We start from the raw sequence: 19,966 nt of genomic DNA on the forward strand, positions 1-19,966 counted from the left end.
GTTCAAAAATTTCGTGACTCAACATAATAGACTTTGCTTATCTTGTCGATATCATATAAAGATTTAAGTTTAAATTTGGTCGAAAATTTTCGGGTCGTCACAATAAAGGGGAGGGGAGGTTTTACTTGGTCGTGCCCTTGGATAGGTTTCAAGGTTTCCTCCCGGGCAGCGATGGGGGCGGGTTATTATCGTTGCATCGGCATAGTCGAAACGGGAGATGATCGCAATGGGTGGTTTAGTCCCCCTCGGGTGATCCCAATCGCTGTTAAAAAAAAATATGTGCACATACATACGTAAGTCGACCTCCGTCAGCGTCCGTCTCGACCTCCGTCAGCGTCCCTCTGGACCTCCGTCTCGACCTCCGTCTCGACCTCCGTCTCGACCTCCGTCTCGACCTCCGTCTCGACGTTTTAAGGTCCCGACTGTCTCGACTCCATCTCGCATCTTTTTCAACCTTGTCCTGGGTGATCCCGGATTGTTAAAAAAAATTTGAAAAGAGAGTGCTAAAGAAAAAAATTAATAAATATGTGAATGCCATTCAACGTCAATCCTTTAACTGAAACTCTTTTTCAAGATTTGGTGCCTATCTCGGCCAAAACTTTGACTTGCGCCAAACTGTCCTTTCAAACTCAGATAGTCTCCTTTCACACTAGATAGGAGAGGCCTTAGAAGACCGTTGGTTGTCTTAAAGTTTGCATTAATATAATTATTCATAATTGGTATCCAGCTACCACGTTTATGTTTGTATGTTTTGACTTTATGGAATTATGGATGCATGTTCCTCCGATACTTGTCTTGTCGGTGGCCATTATTAGTCATTGTTCGCGTGAAAACGAAAGTTCCATATCACATCCACTTTTAGCCCATCTTTTCAATTTCTTTTATTTATTATATTATATAAACAGTAGACTGATCAATCACCTGCAGTCACTCTATAACTAAATCATCGAAACCTTTCTAAAAGTATTCAGATCAAAACTACCGAATCTGTTATTCCGCTTTCATTTATCAGGTATGAAAAATGATTCATTTAGCTCTATACACATTTTAAATGTGGTTAAATATGTGGAATCTTGAATCTCAACTTGAAAAACATGGAAACTCATTTACAATTTTAGGATATATATATGTTATTATTATGATAGATTGATAAACAGGTAACTAGATTTTAGGAGGCAAGGGGAAATAAACTTTTTTTTTTTTTTTTTTTTTTTAAAAAATTCACAAACATTAAAATCAGGAAGGTATAACTTTCATCACGATGAATGTTATTCCTGATGACGTCAGGTATAACATTTATCGTGATGAATGTTATTCTCCGAGCAAATTTCTGGTCAAAATAATAAATTCATCACGAAGTGTCTTTCCTAAATGTTTATATTTTCACTTGATGTTGACATTCATAACTAAGTTTATGAAAAAAAGAAAATTTACTTCCCTTTTCCCTCCTAAAAGCCACTTCTCTTTTGATTAGCCCCCTATATATATAATTATATTTTGTTGTGAAATCTCTAGGCAACTGAAGGTATGATGAATGAAAACGGAGGTAAATGGTTATGCATAATGTTGGTGGGATTACTATGCTTGTTAACAGTTGAAGCTTATGATGTTGGACTTACTATTCTTGACAGTGTTGTTGCTACAGGAGCTGGTAATTGAACTAGCTTCATTCTTGTTGTTGTATAAATATCTCAAGTTTATTGATTTTTCATAGTTTTCGAGGTTTCGTTACATGCAGTTGAGATGATATTTGTGGTTAAATTTCAGTTTGTTTGGATGGAAGTCCGCCCGCATATCACTTGGACAGAGGATTCGGTGCTGGAATCGACAACTGGTTGGTGTTTTTCGAGGTTAGTCCTTGATCCATATGTATTGTTTGTTTGTGAAGATTTTTCATTTAATTTTTTTAACAAATGAAATATCAGGGAGGAGGTTGGTGCAACAATGTAACAGATTGTCTTGCGCGTAGAGATACACGTTTAGGTTCTTCTACGCAAATGTTGAAAACCGAGACATTTTCGGGGATGTTTCACAACAAGACCAAATATAACCCTGGTATATATATGCCTTTGATTTAGCTTCTTTAATAGTTATAGACAAAACAGGTATTTTGTTTTTCTTAATAGCCTATATATACTTGTTTCCAGATTTTTATAACTGGAATAGACTCAAGGTTCGGTATTGTGATGGAGCTTCTTTTACTGGTGATGTGGAAGAAGTCGATCCGGTAAGTAATGAGCTTAGAACATAAATCTTAGTTGCTTGTACGTTGTGGCTCTAGTTTTTTGTCACTTGCAACCCATTTATAGTTAAATAATGTTTAACATATCACTCATGATTATACTCCAATCAACGTCTCACCTATTTGTATTATGTTTTCTAGAAAACCAATCTTCACTTCAGAGGAGCAAGAATTTTTCGTGCTGTTATTGACGACTTGTTAGAAAAAGGGATGAAGAATGCTAAGAATGTAAACTCATACTTTCAATGTTTCTATTTATTAAACCTATATCATATATACCATTGTGATTTTGTTAACAAATTTAAACTTTTGTACAACAGGCCATGCTAGCAGGATGTTCAGCTGGTGGATTAACTGCCATACTGCAATGCGATAATTTCAGATCGCTTTTACCTGCATCTACTAATGTGAAATGCCTTGCTGATGCTGGCTTTTTTATTAATGGGTAAGTTACACTTTCAATTTCAATTGTTTATTTCATGTAATCCGTTGATTATCAGTTAACATTCTTGTTTCATAAACAGGAAAACAATTATCGGAACAAGTCATATTGAAGGCTTCTATGCAGATGTTGTCAAGACACATGTACCATTCTAATCCCTTTTTCTTTTGTTTCCATCTATAATTTATCACCTTTTGATATTTATTTGTTTTAATATAAATTATCAGGGTTCGGATAAAGTTTTGTCTCCAGATTGCACTTCAAAAATGAGTCCTGGTTTGGTAAGACCGAAATGTCATTATAACTCCTTCAAAAGTTTTGTTAGTCTTCTTGAATCAAAAACTAACATTTTTGTGTTTTTTCGCAGTGCTTTTTTCCACAAAATATGGTGCAATACATCAAAACACCAATTTTCTTGATAAATGCAGCCTATGATTCATGGCAGGTTAGATGAAGGTTTTATAAACCACACTAATTAATATAAGCATTGATCTCTATAGTTGTTGACTTATGGCATCTGATTTATTTAATTAAACTCTTTCGTTCATCTATTTACAGATAAAGAATATATTGGCCCCAGGAGTTGCTGACCCCAAAGGAACATGGCGTGAATGCAAGCTTGACATAACAAAGTGTTCATCCGCTCAACTCGATGTTCTGCAAGGTACAAATACTTATCTTTAAAACCATAAATTAGCTCTCAAATCATAATTTGAATCTTTGAATATTTGTATGTTTAAAAAGTAGACTTTAGTGACTTCCCCCACCTGCTCATTACAATTGAATCTCTATATGGGTTGAAAATGCCACCTGTAGATATATCTATTTAATAATTACCACCCGTAGATTTAAACATAAAAATGTCATCTTTATGTTTCTGTTTTATTCACAGGGTACAGACAGGAGTTCTTAAACGCGCTCACTGGATTCGATAACTCTCCTTCAAGAGGAATGTTCATCAACTCTTGTTATTCCCATTGCCAAACTGGAATTCAAGAAACATGGTTGAGAAGCGATTCACCGTTATTGAGCAATACAGTAAGTTCAACAATAATTTTTTTTACTAATATCGTTAAAGGTAAATTTTTGTGTAATGTTTAGTTATCATGTGTTAATCCTTTTTTATCAGACTATTGCGAAAGCAGTTGGTGACTGGTACTATGAGAGGGGTACATTTCAGCAGATAGACTGCCCATACCCATGCGACGAAACTTGCCACAACCGTGTTTTCGAGTAAAAGTTGGCTTCGTTTAATATTTATTTAAATAAACAAGATAAGTGTAAGTAATTCTTTGATGCGGGTTTCGTGCTGGTGTTAGAGATAGACGGCTGCTAATATCGTAAGGTTTGGGTTCCCGAATGATCGAAGGAATCTGTTGTCTGCTTTTAATTATACTTGTACAAATTTGAAGAATCAAATGTATTATATAAGAGAAGATAAACATTGTGTTACTGTTGGTGTATTTCTTTGTTCTTTTGGATGATTTTTAATCAATAAATGAGGTTTTGTACGCGTTTCTTTGTGATCTAAATGCATTTTTAATTTCTTGTCATGTATGATCTTTAGACTTGATTAAGAAACAATGGCAAATATAGCTTCAAATCGGTCAATGTTTATATTACACTTTTGGTGTCTAACAAACTGATCATTACACTATTGTTTTCTTAAACTATTGTTTTCTTAAAGTTGTTAGTGGTAAGTATTAGATGATTATATTTAGATGGATTCAGTCTGTTACAGTTTTGTTGGGTCTTAGAGTTGGACTAGGGGATTTTATAGATGGATTCAGTCCATCACAGTTTAGTTAGATCATAAAGTTAGGGTGCGTTTGATAAAACTGAATGGTTCAGAATCTGAATGGTTCAGAGCTTCTGAATAAAGTTTGCTCTGAATGAAAATAAGCTGTTTGATAATCGTTTTAAATAACGATATGAATTGAGTAAAATTACCTTATTAATGTGTTACATGAATAGAAAATACAATATACTTGTTGGTTACACGTTCTGGATGTGATTTGAAAAGAATATTACAGAAAAATTAGACTCTTATTGGTTAAGAGAGTGTTTCAACTCTGAATGGTTCAACACTGAATTCTGAACCATTCAGCACCATATGTCATTCAGAGGTCAGAAACAAACACACTGAATGCTGAATGGTTCAGCATTCAGCGCTGAATCATTCCATTAAGAAGCAAACAAACGCACCCTTAGTTTCGGTTAGGATTTCTTATATATTCGTAATGGAAAATAATTTTTTAGCCTACAAAATCTCCCTACCAAATAGAAAGTTGACAAGTGTCTTCCTTTTTAATCATTCTTACTTTAATATCTTTACTTTTATTGTATGCCTAAACTACCATTTTTTTTATTAATCACTATTATCTTTCTTTAGACCGTATTTAGCGCGGCATTTCCCGTAATGGTGACGGTGATTTGGCACCGGAGACGCCGACTAACGCCACTAACGTGGCGTCACTGGTGACCCTCGGCCGGCGTTACTCACTTGAGTAACGGAGAAATTGATACGTGTGGGGGGCTACGTGTAACACCTTAAGGCAAATCCCACATCAACCGCGTACATGAGTGATTAAGTGATTATAAGGTAATATTCATGTTTATATCACACAACACGTTTGGAACCACAAACAGAGCAGGTGTGTCCGTGTGTGAGTACACTGCAGTAAAGCATGCTCATGTGAAGGTACTACCGGAATGGGTTAAAGCATGCTCATGTGAAGGTACTACCGGAATGGGTCATTACAAGGTCAAACACTATATGATGTTTCAAAATATGTTTGCATTCATAAAAGGATGACGTCTTAACCAATCATCAAATACCTCCTGGAAAAGTGGTCCTCGTGTGTGGTCGCCAAGAAAAAGCCGTGCACCTTCGGGGAAAGCGGAGAATATTGTGGTCATCAAAGAAGAATTGTACTTTTAAACTAAACTTTGTTCTCCCTGTGAAAGGAAATAAGCTTCTCCGGCCAAAATGAGGTTATCAGAAGCAGTCAAATTACTTCAATAAATGTAAATGTTAGTGTTAATAAGGGGCTTGGTGATGACTTTTAGGATAGGAATATATTAGGTTTACATGGGTTGATGTTGTCATACTTTGTAGGATTAAGATTGTGTTGGTCTTACATAGTATGTTCTTTAAGTTTTCATTATAGTTTTTCTTAAATATAAAACCATTGCTGTTCCAAAAAAAATGATATGTATATTTGATCGATCTTTGTTTGAAATGTACATGTTAATCACTTATTCCATAAAGTAATCACCATGTGAATATTGTGAATCTTTTGGTCAGTAAATTAATATATTTCAAAATTAGCTGAAATATTGAAAATATGATCCAACCTGTCAACTGCTTAATGTTTCCCATCGGTTTATTACCATCTATATATTGAACGTTATCAACTAATCTTAGTTCTCATGTTCTAGTGGTAGATTGAGACAAATTAATTAACATGGCTCGACTCGTTTCTAGCTGTTCTAATGGCATTCAATCCGTACCTAAAGATTACATACTGCCACCCGAAAGAAGGCCTGGTGATTTTGTCGCAGTTTGCAAGGATAGTCCTGTTATTGATCTTCAAAAAGATCGGTCCCACAAATTCTAAAAGCTTCTCAAGAGTTTGGTTTATTTCAGGTCTTTCTCTATCCATATATATGTTTGTATTTTCTACTCCGTATTAATTATTATTAATTAATTAATTAATTATTAACCTTAACCTTTATATACTAAAAGTCATGGCTAAATGTGTAGTTGAAGTACATTCAGATTTAGTTTTGAGTTTGTGTTCACACTACAATCGGTCCCTCAAATTCGGCTCAATTTACACAACAACCTCTCAAGTTTACACTTTTTCAGGGGTAGAAAGCGTAAACATATAATTTTATTAAAATAAAATAAACTAATTACCCCCGAATTTATAACGGGTTCTATCTTCACGCTCGGTGCGAGTTAAATTTTTCCAAGACCACCGTTCAACTCGAAAAAGTCTCACGAACCCAACGGGACTAACTATACGCGAAACGGACACTTTTTAAAAAACGCTTAACGCAACGACAACACGTATCTTTCTGTTCGCCGCAAGTTAAATTTTTCCGACAGCACCGTTACACTTGAAATTTTTTTTATGAACAAAACGAAACTAACTACGTTCGAAACGGACACTTTTTAAAAAACACTTAAGACAACGACATCTAAAACGGCGCTTAAGACATGAGCCGTTTTCTCCTCTGTAAATACACAACGCTACGTTAAATATGAATACACAGGCCGAAAGCCCCCGCCGCATCGCGCGGGCCGGATCCGGACTAGTTAATAACTACTTGTATTGTGTTGTACTTGTACTACATATTATTGATGATTATTAGCAAGTGATCAATCATGGAGTTTCGGATAAGATGATGGCAGACATGTATGTTTTGTATGATGAGCTCTTTAACTTGAAGGTCGAGGAAAAGTCACAAAAATTTGGTAGAGTGTGTACTTTTCACTAGTACATTGCGTTACACAACGGAGGATGTTCATTACTGGAAGGACACTTTGATTCACTCATGTCATCCTTTAGATGAACACACACCATCTTGGCCTGATAAACCAGACAGATACAGGTAATTAGTAACTGGATCAATCCCAAATAGTGGCAACAACTATCACTTTTATTATTCTCGGTCATAAAATAACTAACTACTCTCTCCGTCCCAAATTTTATTGTCCCAGACAAAAACACACAGTTTAAGAAATAACATTATACTTTTTGTCAGCTTTACTTACAGTTTTACCTCTTATCATCATCACACAAAAATACACAGTTTAAAAAAATCATTATACTTTTTTGTCAACTTTATACCTTTACCCTTTTTTTTATATATGTATTTTTGTTTTACATGCATACATTAAAGATAAAAAAACTTTACCTCATTATTTTTATATATTTATGATAGTGAACAATTAATTTAAATCATAAAAAGGATAGTGGAAAATAAAGCCCACTTTTAGCCCCGGTTAGGAGAGCCGAGACCCTCGCCGTTGGCGGCGTAAGGAGAAGGGGTAGACCTAGACGTAGGATGGAGGATAGATTGAAGCTGGACATGAAAGAGCTTCTACTGACGGAGGACATGACTTCTGATAGGAGCCTGTGGAGGAGTAGAATTGGAATAATTGGGTAAGTTTTTTTTTTTTTTTTTTTTTTGTTTTTTTTTTCAATGTGTATTATACATTTATTATACAACTACATATATAACTATAACTAGTTATTCTATAGCTACACTATATATAACCCTCCACATAATATATATGCACCTGTATCTATTTATATGTATTTAGACTATATATATGTACCGCTGCATATGTTGGTTACCTATATATGTACCTATGTAACATGTATTGGTGTATGTATGTTTGTCTGTCTTGTTTCTGTACCTAACTATATAATCTACGAATGTATCTATATGTATATATGTTTAAGCATGAATTTTTTTTATCCATGCTCATGTGTGGTGCGTGTGTATATATATATATATATATATATATGTATTTATTTTGTTTGTCTGTATGTTTACTTGATTTTAAATGGTTTTGTGCTCTGTATGATCCATGCTATTTGCCCTACTGTTGTGCATTACTGCTTTATGTGTTCTCTTTTTTGGTTACTGTGTATGGTTGCTTCTTGCTAGGAGCACATAACTCTTACAGGTACGTATCTTTTGCCCTATCTTTTCGTTTTTTTGAGCACTTCTGGCCGGAGGTCCGTTTGGAAGCGATCTCTTTTGCTCTAGAGTAGAGGGAGGGACGACCTTATCTAGGCGCGGGTTATATACCCGCGGCTGGAGTAGTGACTTCCTTCTAATCTAGGGTACGAGGAATGATTGTCTACACCCACCTCTCACATACCTCACTTTTGTGGGATTGGGTATTTTTGTTGTTGTTGTTGTTGTTGTATATATATATATATATATATATATATATATATATATATATATATATATATATATATATATATATATATATATATATATATATATATATATATATATATATATATATATGAGTAATTGCTTTTGAAAAAAGGTCTCTCTTTGTATTAGAGAAGAGGTGGGGAGATATGGGATTGAAGTGCGAAAACTGGGATTGAAGATTTTGAATTTGATCGAGGAAGGACTTGGGCTAAAGAAGGGTTACTTTGACGAAGTGGGTCAGGATCAGAAAATGGTGATTAACCGTTACCCATCTTGCCCAGACCCAAGTTTAGCCATGGGCATTGATGCCCACAATGATGCTAACCTCATAACCATCTCCCAACAAGACCAATCTGGGCTACAAGTACTAAAGGATGGGAAATGGTTGGGTGTTGAACCCATTCCTAATGCTTTTGTGGTCAACATTGCTTACCAATTTCAGGTACGTACAGATTAATTAAACTCTTGAACATCTAAGGCATTAACGTTTTAATTTGACAAACTTTTTTTCATGTAGATTATAAGCAATGATAAGCTAAAAAGTGGGGAACATTGTGTGCTTTTGAATTCAACTGCAGCTCGAACTTCCCATTTGTACGTTTTTTACCCCGGATCAAGTGATGGTCATAGAGCCTACAAAAGAGTTGGTCACAAACAGTAGTCTACAAATATACAAATCACACATTTACAACCAGTTTGTAGACAATTATTTTGCCTTCATGTCCAAACCGTTCCCTCGAAGTGGATCGCCTCTGGATAATTTTCGGCTTTAAACTGCCATATGTTCGGATACATGTTAAGGGTAAACTTGTTGGTTTGTAATTTCAGTTTTGCATATAAGATCTATAGATCTTTAAATAAAATAAGATGTTGTTTTGTGTTTAAAATGTCCTTGAAGAAGATGTGGCTTACGTGTATCTTTTCATTATCTTATTTCTAATTTCAATTTTTAATCATAATGGAGCACTTTTTTTAATTTTCGTGTTCGAATTTGTACTTGTGAGGTAGTTGTTTGTAGGTCACCAGCAAAGGGCATCATGACCTGCAAGCATGAAAGAAGCGGATAATATTACCATTATAATTTAAACCTATGCAACATTTCAAAGAATAAAATTAAATTAAAAAGCATACGTAAACTTTCATCGAAAAGTCACCATGGCAAAATCGGTCAAAGTTGTCAAAAGTCCAAGTTTAGTTGGTCATAGTCGGATTTATTTGGTCAAAATAGGTCCAATACAGTCAAAGTTGGTCAATGTCCGAATAGCCCCAACTAGTCTCCGACTTGTGACTTGTCGGATTAGTTCCTACAAGGGACCCGACTAGCAACTTTTATAACCATGATCAAAAGTTTTTTAAGAACCCGTAACCTTCCGTTTTGGATTATTATTAATTAATATATTAGTTACAAAAGTAATACACATCTAACAAATAAATACCGGAATATGTAATTCAACGAGAAAAATGTGGTACCAGACTAGCAGTAATTCAGCGATTAACACCACTAATGAGAAGCTACTTTCTTGTTTTTCCTTTTCGGATAAAAGGCATTAAAATGATGCAATGTGTTAATAGATCATAAAGTAAACAGAATCAACTCAGCATCATGACTAAAGGATATAAACAATTATCAGTTCATATGCCATGAGTATAAAGCGAAATTGAATTCTTCGGTTCTAATGATGAACTTAACTCTGCATATTTTTATAGTGAATCAAAAGCATCGAAAATGAATAAGTTTAAGGATTATCATCACCTCCCAGCAACAAGTAGCCTACACACACAGGTCAAAACGAGTCAAATTAATAAAAGTACAACCGGATGATACTTGTCTGGTTTGAAGGCTGCAAATGAATATTAGTAGATAGCCAGATACATGAAATATTCAAGCAAATAATAAATTATTGTCATAAATGTTTGCAACGAGCAGATAAGTCTGCTGCAACAAGCTTCCAGTTGCAAGCTTTCACTAGAGAATCCAAAGGAAATAACTAACGAAGAAGTAAATCATATTTTTTTAGCTGAATCAACAATTGGGAGTGAATCTGCAGCAATGTTAGCCACATCATAAAAATATAAAATATTTTACTTCAGTGCGATGAGATATAAGAATATTGACCCAATAAACTGATTTTAAGGATAAAATAGCATTGGACAGAATGCTAACGTAAAAAGACAGTGCCACAGTGGTGTTCAAGATGTAGCAAGTATAAAACACGAAATGAATATTATTAAAAAATGACAAGAATAGCATCTTTAGCATTGACATGATTCATTTTATATGCTAATACCAACCTTTAAGATATAAAATTCCAAAATTAGCTTCAAAACAAAGTAGATGGGATGCTTATAGACATCATATTTTACCATGACTATTCAAAACCAGTAAGGGCATAGCATATGGTTACTATTTTAACATCCAGCTCATTTAAGAAGGCTATAACTAGAATAAAATCAACAAATTATATTTTGAAATTTTGGACCACAACTGTGGCCATAAATTACTAAAAAATAGCTTTGTCATGGGAATACATTGTCGTTCTCAGTTCCTAAATATGTAATAAACAACAACAGAATTGTATTCCAGATTGCCTTATAGGGTACCAAGTCAAATTTAAAGCACATGACAGCCCAGTCAAAGCACATATCTTCACAATCAATTCTTCTATAATTGGTAAGATTCGTTTATGTAAATTACATTATAACATACATATATAAGGTAATCAGCTAGAGAACAACTTCTCCCAGATGCTGCTAAACATGGTACAAAACAAAATAAAACCAGAACTAATAAGGTCCCCTTACATTGGAATAAAGAAAGGCATATAAATTATTTATGTAGAAAACAGTAAGGATTCTTATCAGATCACCTTAAACACAAAACTTATAGCTAGAAAGCAAACCATGTTATCTCCACATTTACTAGCATTTTCATTTTCTATGTCTAGTCCAACACTTTCGAGAGGAACTGGTAGTGGCCTGCGTCTTTTAACGAGAGGTCAGGAGTTCGACTCTGCTGGGCTACAACATTGCAATCAATGTTATTAATATTATCCCTAACCTGAAGTATTCACCCAGGTTGCCTTTCGCTTAGTGCGGGGGCAGCAGGGAGGGAGAGTTTTACCGACCATGCCCTCGGATTGGTCCGAGTTTCTTCCAGGGCAGTAGTTGACGGCATGTTATGCAACTACGTTTAGTCACATAGGTGATCCATACTAATGTCCAAAAAAAGTAACACTTTCCAAAATACAAAATTACATAATATACATGAATTCAAGTTGTACTTGAAAACAAAGCTAATCCGATCAATCTACAAATAAAGCAACCTACTTTAATCAATGAATCCACAATTTAAAGCATAATAAACTTTTTAACATCAATCTACTCCACTATTCACAAATTCACAAAATTACCAAAAAAGTAAGGACAAAAAAACATAGATCTACATTATATCAAACAATTAAACAAAAACTGAATACAATATGCAACACATCAAGTTTAAAAACAAAGCTGAATTTACAGATCCATACCAACTCAAAACTGAAAACTATTTTCTCAATTAAAATCAAATATCATCAAGCAGCTCCTAACATTAATTCGCAGCAATTTCTGATTCAGTTGATACAAGGCAGGAACGGTTTTCAGCGAATGACAGGCGAAACCGTTCCCGACCTGTACCAAGCGAATCAGAAAACTACTGTGAAAATCGAATAACTGCAAGAGCTTCAATCAGCTACCGATTGATAAAAATCTATATACATTCATAATAGATCTGCATGTAAAGGTGTTAATTCAAGTGAAACTAAAACAGAACCGTAGCCTATTTGTTTAGAGAGAGATATTTTTCAGGTTTTGTTGAAAGAAGAGAATAAGTCGGTTATTTATAAAATAAACAGACGAATAGAATCACGCCACGTGGATATGCATAACGATTTGCAAATATCAGAACACAAGTGGGTGAATAGAATATTTTGACCAAAAAGTAGCGTAAGCTGCCGGACGTCAGGTGGTGCAGGGAAGAAGTAACTGAGGCGGCAGAAAAAACAAATTGTATTTTTTTATTTATTAATTATTAATATTTAATATTAATATTAATTAATATTAATTATTAATTAATATATAAAAGAGAGAATTACTGTACTATTTTTTTCGAACACTTTATTAGAAAACAAACAGCTATAAATACAAAGGTTACAAGGATTACAAGTATGAAAAATAAAGGAGATTGCAACCATATATTTGAGTTACATTTTCTCTTGCTAACTTTAGCATAAATCCAATTAAAACTCTTCACCACTATGTTATCTATAATCTATCACATGACATCTTCAAATAAGTTTATCGTTGAATATAATATAGTTTCACAATCTCCAAATATTTCAAAGCGTTGCATAGACAATGATGCTTGTAATCATGCCCGGTCCAATAGAGGAGCAAATAGAAAATCTTCAAAGGGCCCGTTTAGTTTAAAGGCCCAAAAACATTTATGGAACCAATTTTTTTATTTAGGCCCAAAGATATTACAGAGTGCAAATATTGATATCTTACTTATATATAATTTGTTGATGTGGCTGACATCAATATAGCTGACGTGGCATGTGATTAAGAAAAGTTCCTATATTTTGGTGATGCCATAAACATTTTTTATGTATTTCTTATTTGATAATCATAATTAAAATAAATACCGAGTATAATCTTTTGCCTAGATAATATCACGCGTACATTTTTTTTCTCTGTACTCCGTAACGTAAGTCTTTTTCCTTGAAACCATAAATTAATAATCTGAGTTTTTATTGGAAATCCAAATGTTTTGCACGCCAACTAATTTCAATATATACTGTCCCAAATTACTCTGTAAATGTGTGTTCATCCCAAATCTCAAATCTTAATTTTTAAATTCTTGATTCTCTCATATGTGTTTTAATTTGAAAAAGAGAAAAAGATCTACAAAAATCTCTACGCATGAGCTCACAATTTTCCTCCTACTCCTACTTTGTTCTTGCTGGTGAGGTACTTATTATACAAGTATTTTTTTAGTTTCAAGTTGAACCCATTTTACTGGTGAGTTTGATTTTCTTATATGGTTATATATCTTTTATATTTCTTGATTTCAATCTTAGATTTTTTCGTTTGAATTGGTTATTTTAGGTTTTGTTTTGCTAATTTTTTTAGTCTAGAGATTTTAGGATGGAAGGTAGAAATTGACTATTACTGATATATTTTTATTTTTATTGCATATATTAAATATTGTTTACGGTTGTTTGAGTTTTTTGAAAAAAAAAATTGTGTAATGATTCACATCACTTGAGTTGCTCATAGTTTTTACTTTTGCAGAATGTTTTTTTTTTTTTTTTTTTTTTTTTTGCAGTTGTTTGGAAGCTATAACGATTAGTTCTTATGTGTATAATCGCTTCTATCCTTTCAAGTTTACTACTAATTTGTTTGTTTTTTTCATAACCTTAAATTTGCACATCAAGTGTTTGATTAAATGTGTAAGTGTTTTCTTTCTACTATTTTATTTAGGATCTATGTTCAGATTTTAATATGTAACACTAATTTATTTTCAGTTATTTAATCTATATTTTTAAGTTGCCTCTTGAAGCATGAATCTGAAGAAAAGCATTATGGCTTAATTTATGAATATGATTTACTTTTTGGCTTCTTGGTCTGAAGCTTCTAAGCATATGGGTCAAGTTTTTTCTCATTTTTCTAATGATTCCCCTTTCGAACATTACACACGAGTATGTTTTTTGTTAGTTTTTATACCGTTGATCCTTTTTTGTATGTTGGGTTTTGTAAGTAAATGCATGCTTTAATTGATAAGTCATGTTGGTCAATTTGTGTATGATGATCTTATTTTTCTTGGATGTCTAAATTATATAGTACTATGTTGTTTATTTATTTATTTATTATTTCATATAGAAATTCTAGACAAAACGGAAGCTTAAAGCATTCTAATTTGCACGGGTTACTATGTACAAAAGTATTTTTGGAGGTATTCAATTGCTATTACATTTTGTGTGAATAATAAAAACTTGCATTATAAAGCTAAATAATATAGTTTACAATTGTTGTTATGTTTGGTTAAGATTTTAAAAGTTAATGGTTATTATTTTTTTAATTGACATTAGTCGTTTTTGGTTATCGTTTTTTGGGAGAATAATTGGAGTAGACTTGGGATGTATAGTATTGACATTGTGTTAATGTTTAAATTCATAAGGTTGCACTGGTGACTATAATGTTAATGTATTAGTACTTTAATGAAAATGAATGTTGAATTACTTTGACTAATAGTTGTTGTGATTTTGAAATTATGGATATAGCCTTGTGTAATTCAGCTTGACTTTGTTATGTGTTTCGTTGGCCAAAATCTTAAACTCATTGAAGCAGGATAGCAGGTATTCTCACTCCATTATTGATCCCCCAATAAATTGTATATGAATTTTGATGTATATGTTTTGAGTCCAACAAGTATTAAAGAGTAGTGTCTTGCTATAACTCAAGTGATTAGTTGTATGCTTGCCACTTTGGATATTTGTTGGCATGTTTCCTTAGTGTATTTATTGTTCTATTGGTATTCGCAACTGGACTTTTTATAACTTGAAAATGTTTTTTTTGTCAAATTTGCAGGTTGATCAATAATGGTTAATTGGGAATTATTTAGCTTTCATCTTGGTTTTGGTTTAATGGTGGGAAATCATCATATCACTTTTAAACTTAAGAATTATTGACCTTAATAAGTTAATTGGTGTAGGAGTTAATTCTTGCCTAAATAAGAAATCAAATATCTGTTCAACATGACTATAATACAAAATAAGCCTAATAACTCAAATGTCTTTGTATAGAGATTGGCTATATAGTCTATACCATCTTATAAATCTCTGTTAATATAGTGTTTGATTCAACATCAATAGTGTTAGAGCTGCTTTAAGAGTGTGTACGTTACACTCATATTTTGGATGATGGGTTATTATGTACAGGTATCAACAGGAACCCTACTACATTTTGAAAAAGAAGAATAAACAGAGTATTGAGTTATGAGTTATTATAGTAGTATGGAGGTTTGATTTTCTATGCCATATGAATTCACCATTTTGTTATAATCGTCAGCATCAATCATCAACTTTGGTATGCGTTTCGGTTATGATCATCAATGATGGGCCAAAAAGGTTATAATATATGACCAATCAATAGTACATAATTAGTGCATGAGTATTACTTAGTCGGATTTTTATATTTTCAGGTTATAAAAAGCTGAATGGTGACTGCACCTCCACCCAAAGGATCGATTATGAATGGTGCTCTCATAGAGATGGGGAACTTTCCACCATGGATAATGGTGATAAATAACATGTTACATGACATGTGTTTGAACGTTCTTTGAACGTTCTTTGTAAGTATGATGTTTATTAAATATGCTAATAGGTTGTAATTGTGGTGTCAACAAACTTGCTAATTTAGGTGGGGTTACTCTTGGTCCAAAAGGACTCAATGTAGTTCTCGAGAGCAAGTATGGGTCCCCGAAAATTCTGAATAAAGTTGTGACTGTAGCAAAAGAGGGTTGTTAAATTGCGCAACAACCTTATTATTTATATTTCGGATTTTAGGAATCAACAATGTTATCTTTGAAAGAAAATTGAATAGTTGGGGAATCAACAATGTTATTAAAAGTTAATTCACAAGCAAGCATGTGACATTCTTGAGAAACAAGAAGGGATTAGTAATATTATCAGTATTCAATTCGAACTTTAGAACTTAATTGAAAAAGAGGATAAATGAAAAGAATCTATGGTGAAATGAATGGATTAACAACCTCAAAACATGAGTTTTGTTTTTTTTTTTTTTTAACGGCTGAAAATTTTATAAAAAAATTGCAAGACGCTAGGACATTACAAAGATAAAAGCGGTCTTTCTAACCAAATGTTCCAATTTAGATTATCTTTCTTATAACTAAAACATGACTTTTAGTTCTTGATGTGTGATTGTAAAATATGAGTGATCCTAATGTAAAATGGATTGGTGTAAAAATAGAGCTAAAAGTCAAATTGGAATTTGCGAGGAATTTACGTAAGAATGTGACTTAAAGCTACTGACGTGAGAATAAAAAGATATTTTTTTAGTACTATTCATTTGAACAAAAGGAAGAATAAATGAGTTTGCTTATATATGACATTTCTATGGATGTAGTTTGAAATCTTACAATTGTTGTTTAATGTTTTTTTGTTTGCCTAAATTTTATTATAGCTACTCTTCTATTTTTCTTTAATTATAATGTAGGTTTCTGTTTTAATCTTTCTCTTATATACGTATTATTATTATCACGTTACTTTTAAAATTTAAATAATAATTTATATTTTCTTATAATTATTTTTTCAATAACTTTTCATCATAATTTTTTAGGCACACCCGTATATTTACGGGTCCTTAACTAGTTTAATATATAGGTGCATGCATATACGAAATACACATCTATATCTGTTATGACAACTTGCCTAGCGCACCTACACCAGCGGAAGCGAGGATATAATTTGTTTGAGACAAACTTGCGAGAAATAATAGAAAGCAAATAAAGTAACTGATAACACGGTGATTTAACGTGGTTCGGCAAAACCTGCCTACGTCCACCCCAAGAGTCTCCTTTATTCTTATAATATAAAAGAACCCGGTACAAGAAAAAAATACACTATGAGTTAAACCCAAACCCAAGCCTCTTAGATTTTAGCATAAAATCTAAGTTTCTCGTACACTCTTTTACACTCCTTACAAGAATAAAACTCTCAACCTCACAAATACACACTCTCCGTTGATATTATCGATCATTTGTGTTTTCCCTTTGTGATACTTTGATCCTCCCTGAATTTGATCCCTCTGGATTTGATCCCTCTCTGGATATCCTTCTCAACTCTGCATGTCATGTATTTATAGATGATCTTCATAATGTGAAAGATACATGTGGAAAAGAACAAGCATCAACGGCCCATGTGAAAACATGTAATCCACAATTGCCTACCTTTTGACTTCCTTTTCATTTGCACGTTTGTAAACCAAAAAAGTCTATCACATTATTGCCAAGACCAATTAAAAATGATCTTCAACTTTGCATGTAATAAATGTGAGTCATCACATTTTGACTACCGTCCAACAATCTCCACCTTGACGAACATTTATCTTCTTCGTCACCGAAAATACTATCACCGAGTATTTTCACCATTGGCCTCCTTATCCCCGCTGCACACACCTTGAATCACCTCGGTCCTGAACCCCGATTCAAATAACACGGCCAATAATTATGTGCAGCTAACCCTGTCAACTTACATAGTTGACACCGGAAAGGAGTCTCAAATCACCTTTTCCACCACAGTAGGATTTTCCTTCTCACCATCGTCTACCTTAGTCAAACATGTCCTAACATGTTCCCGACCTGTTTCCTGCGTGCACGCTTTCAAAACCTTAGAGACACGAGTACATTTTGTACTCGCCACCAGATGATATAAAACCCTCATACTTCTCTCCCTTTATCAGGACCTTCACGCCACGTGTGATTTTCATAACTCCACCTACGGCCTTAATAACCGTATCCTTGAGAATCCAACACGCATAAGGAAATTAGATTCGTGCGCATCCTTGGTGTGTACGCCACACCACCAAAAGCGTAAGCAGCTCCGTGAAACAATTTTATTTTTCACCATGCAAACACCCTCAACATCACATATTGAACCATCACCTAAAGTCAGCACCCCGCTTTCTTTAACATTAGCTTATCAAAATAAGCTTATTTGGAACACACATGCATCGTACAACCATAATCTAAAATCCATTCATCTTGAGCAGAAGTAGAACTTTTGGAGATTGTGAGAATATCTCCCACCGGTACATTAACTGCTACCGCGGCCAATGAACCCCCAGATTTACCTTCACCATTCCTTCAGAGTGAACATTACTTTATGTAGTGACCCCACTCATGACATTTGAAGCACTGGATACCCTTCACGCCGTCTCCTGATCTAGACCTACTGTTATCACTAGATCTCTTCTCGGCAAACCTTCCCCTTCCACGACCAACCATATCAAACCCATGCTCAAAACAGTCATCGGATCTTCGTCTCTTATCCTGCGAACTGGGAGAGAGACAAGAAGAATAAGGGTCTTATCTTCTTCCTCCTTTAAACCTTAACTTATTCAAGCTGATTAACCAGACCATTAAACACATCCATGTGTTCAATAATATACCAATCGTCATCCGCCATCTCAAATGGCTCCACCTTAATTTGCATACCATCGTTTCTCGCCATCTCCAAACAAAAAACTATCCGAAACACCTGGATGCTCTGATACCACTTGTTATGACAACTTGCCTAGTGTACCCACACCAGCGGAAGCGAGGATATAATTTGTTTGAGACAAACTTGCGAGAAATAATAGAAAGCAAATAAAGTAACTGATAACACGACGATTTAACGTGGTTCAGCAAAACCCTGCCTACGTCCACCCCAAGAGTCTCCTTTATTCTTATAATATAAAAAAACCCGGTACAAGAAAAAATACACTATGAGTTAAACCCAAACCCAAGCCCCTTAGATTTTAGCATAAAATCTAAGTTTCTCGTACACTCGTTTACACTCCTTACAAGACTAAAACTCTCAACCTCACAAATACACATTCTCCGTTAATATTATCGATCAACTGTGTTTTCCCTTTGTCATACTTTGATCCTCCCTGGATTTGATAGTGATGACCCGGGAATTTTCGACCAAATTTTAAACTTAATCTTTATTGATTTCGACACGATAAGCAAAGTCTGTAAATGTTGAGTCTCGAAAACTTTGAAACGGTTTACATGAATGCACTTGCCCTGTTTGACCAATCCCGACGATTCACGAACAATTGTTTGTAAATAAATATATAGATATAAATATAAGTACAAGTATACATAGGCATTATTTTGAACTAATAAAATGCCCTCCCATCAATTGGAATTAACACTGTGAAAATAAAATACAGAATAAATAAGCTACTATATATATACTTATATATATGAATTTTGAACATAAATAATAATGGATTGTAAATTACAAATATTTAATATTTAATATAAGTTATTATGTAATATATTATATAATTAGTAACTAGGATAAAATTTATAAATTGTAATATATCAAAATTACAAGTTTGAAAATAACCATTATGTTAACATCATTAACAATAATTTCATTATAAACACTAATATGAATGTTTGAATAATTAATGTTATTATATATATATATATATATATATGAATATGTAAAACTTGATATGTACAAGTGAAATTAATTGATATT

The 19,966-nt window shown here is 33.5% G+C and overlaps 1 protein-coding gene and 1 pseudogene across 1 annotated transcript; both read left to right on the plus strand.

Moving 5' to 3' along the window:
* The first annotated feature begins 941 nt into the window (after nt 1–941).
* Nucleotides 942–4,197, plus strand: LOC139898535 (pectin acetylesterase 8-like). Its single transcript, XM_071881287.1, has 13 exons — nt 942–1,012; nt 1,516–1,651; nt 1,768–1,850; nt 1,926–2,055; nt 2,148–2,227; nt 2,384–2,470; nt 2,563–2,687; nt 2,767–2,827; nt 2,912–2,965; nt 3,052–3,129; nt 3,243–3,348; nt 3,577–3,722; nt 3,814–4,197. Exons 2-13 carry the CDS (start codon nt 1,528–1,530, stop codon nt 3,919–3,921), a joined length of 1,182 nt encoding a protein of 393 aa, XP_071737388.1. The 5' UTR covers nt 942–1,012; nt 1,516–1,527; the 3' UTR covers nt 3,922–4,197.
* Nucleotides 4,198–6,151: 1,954 nt separating this feature from the next.
* LOC139898536 (hyoscyamine 6-dioxygenase-like) lies at nt 6,152–9,628 on the plus strand (annotated as a pseudogene).
* Nucleotides 9,629–19,966: the final 10,338 nt, after the last annotated feature.

This window comes from Rutidosis leptorrhynchoides, chromosome 3, assembly GCF_046630445.1.
Source record: "Rutidosis leptorrhynchoides isolate AG116_Rl617_1_P2 chromosome 3, CSIRO_AGI_Rlap_v1, whole genome shotgun sequence".
NCBI lineage: Eukaryota > Viridiplantae > Streptophyta > Magnoliopsida > Asterales > Asteraceae > Rutidosis > Rutidosis leptorrhynchoides.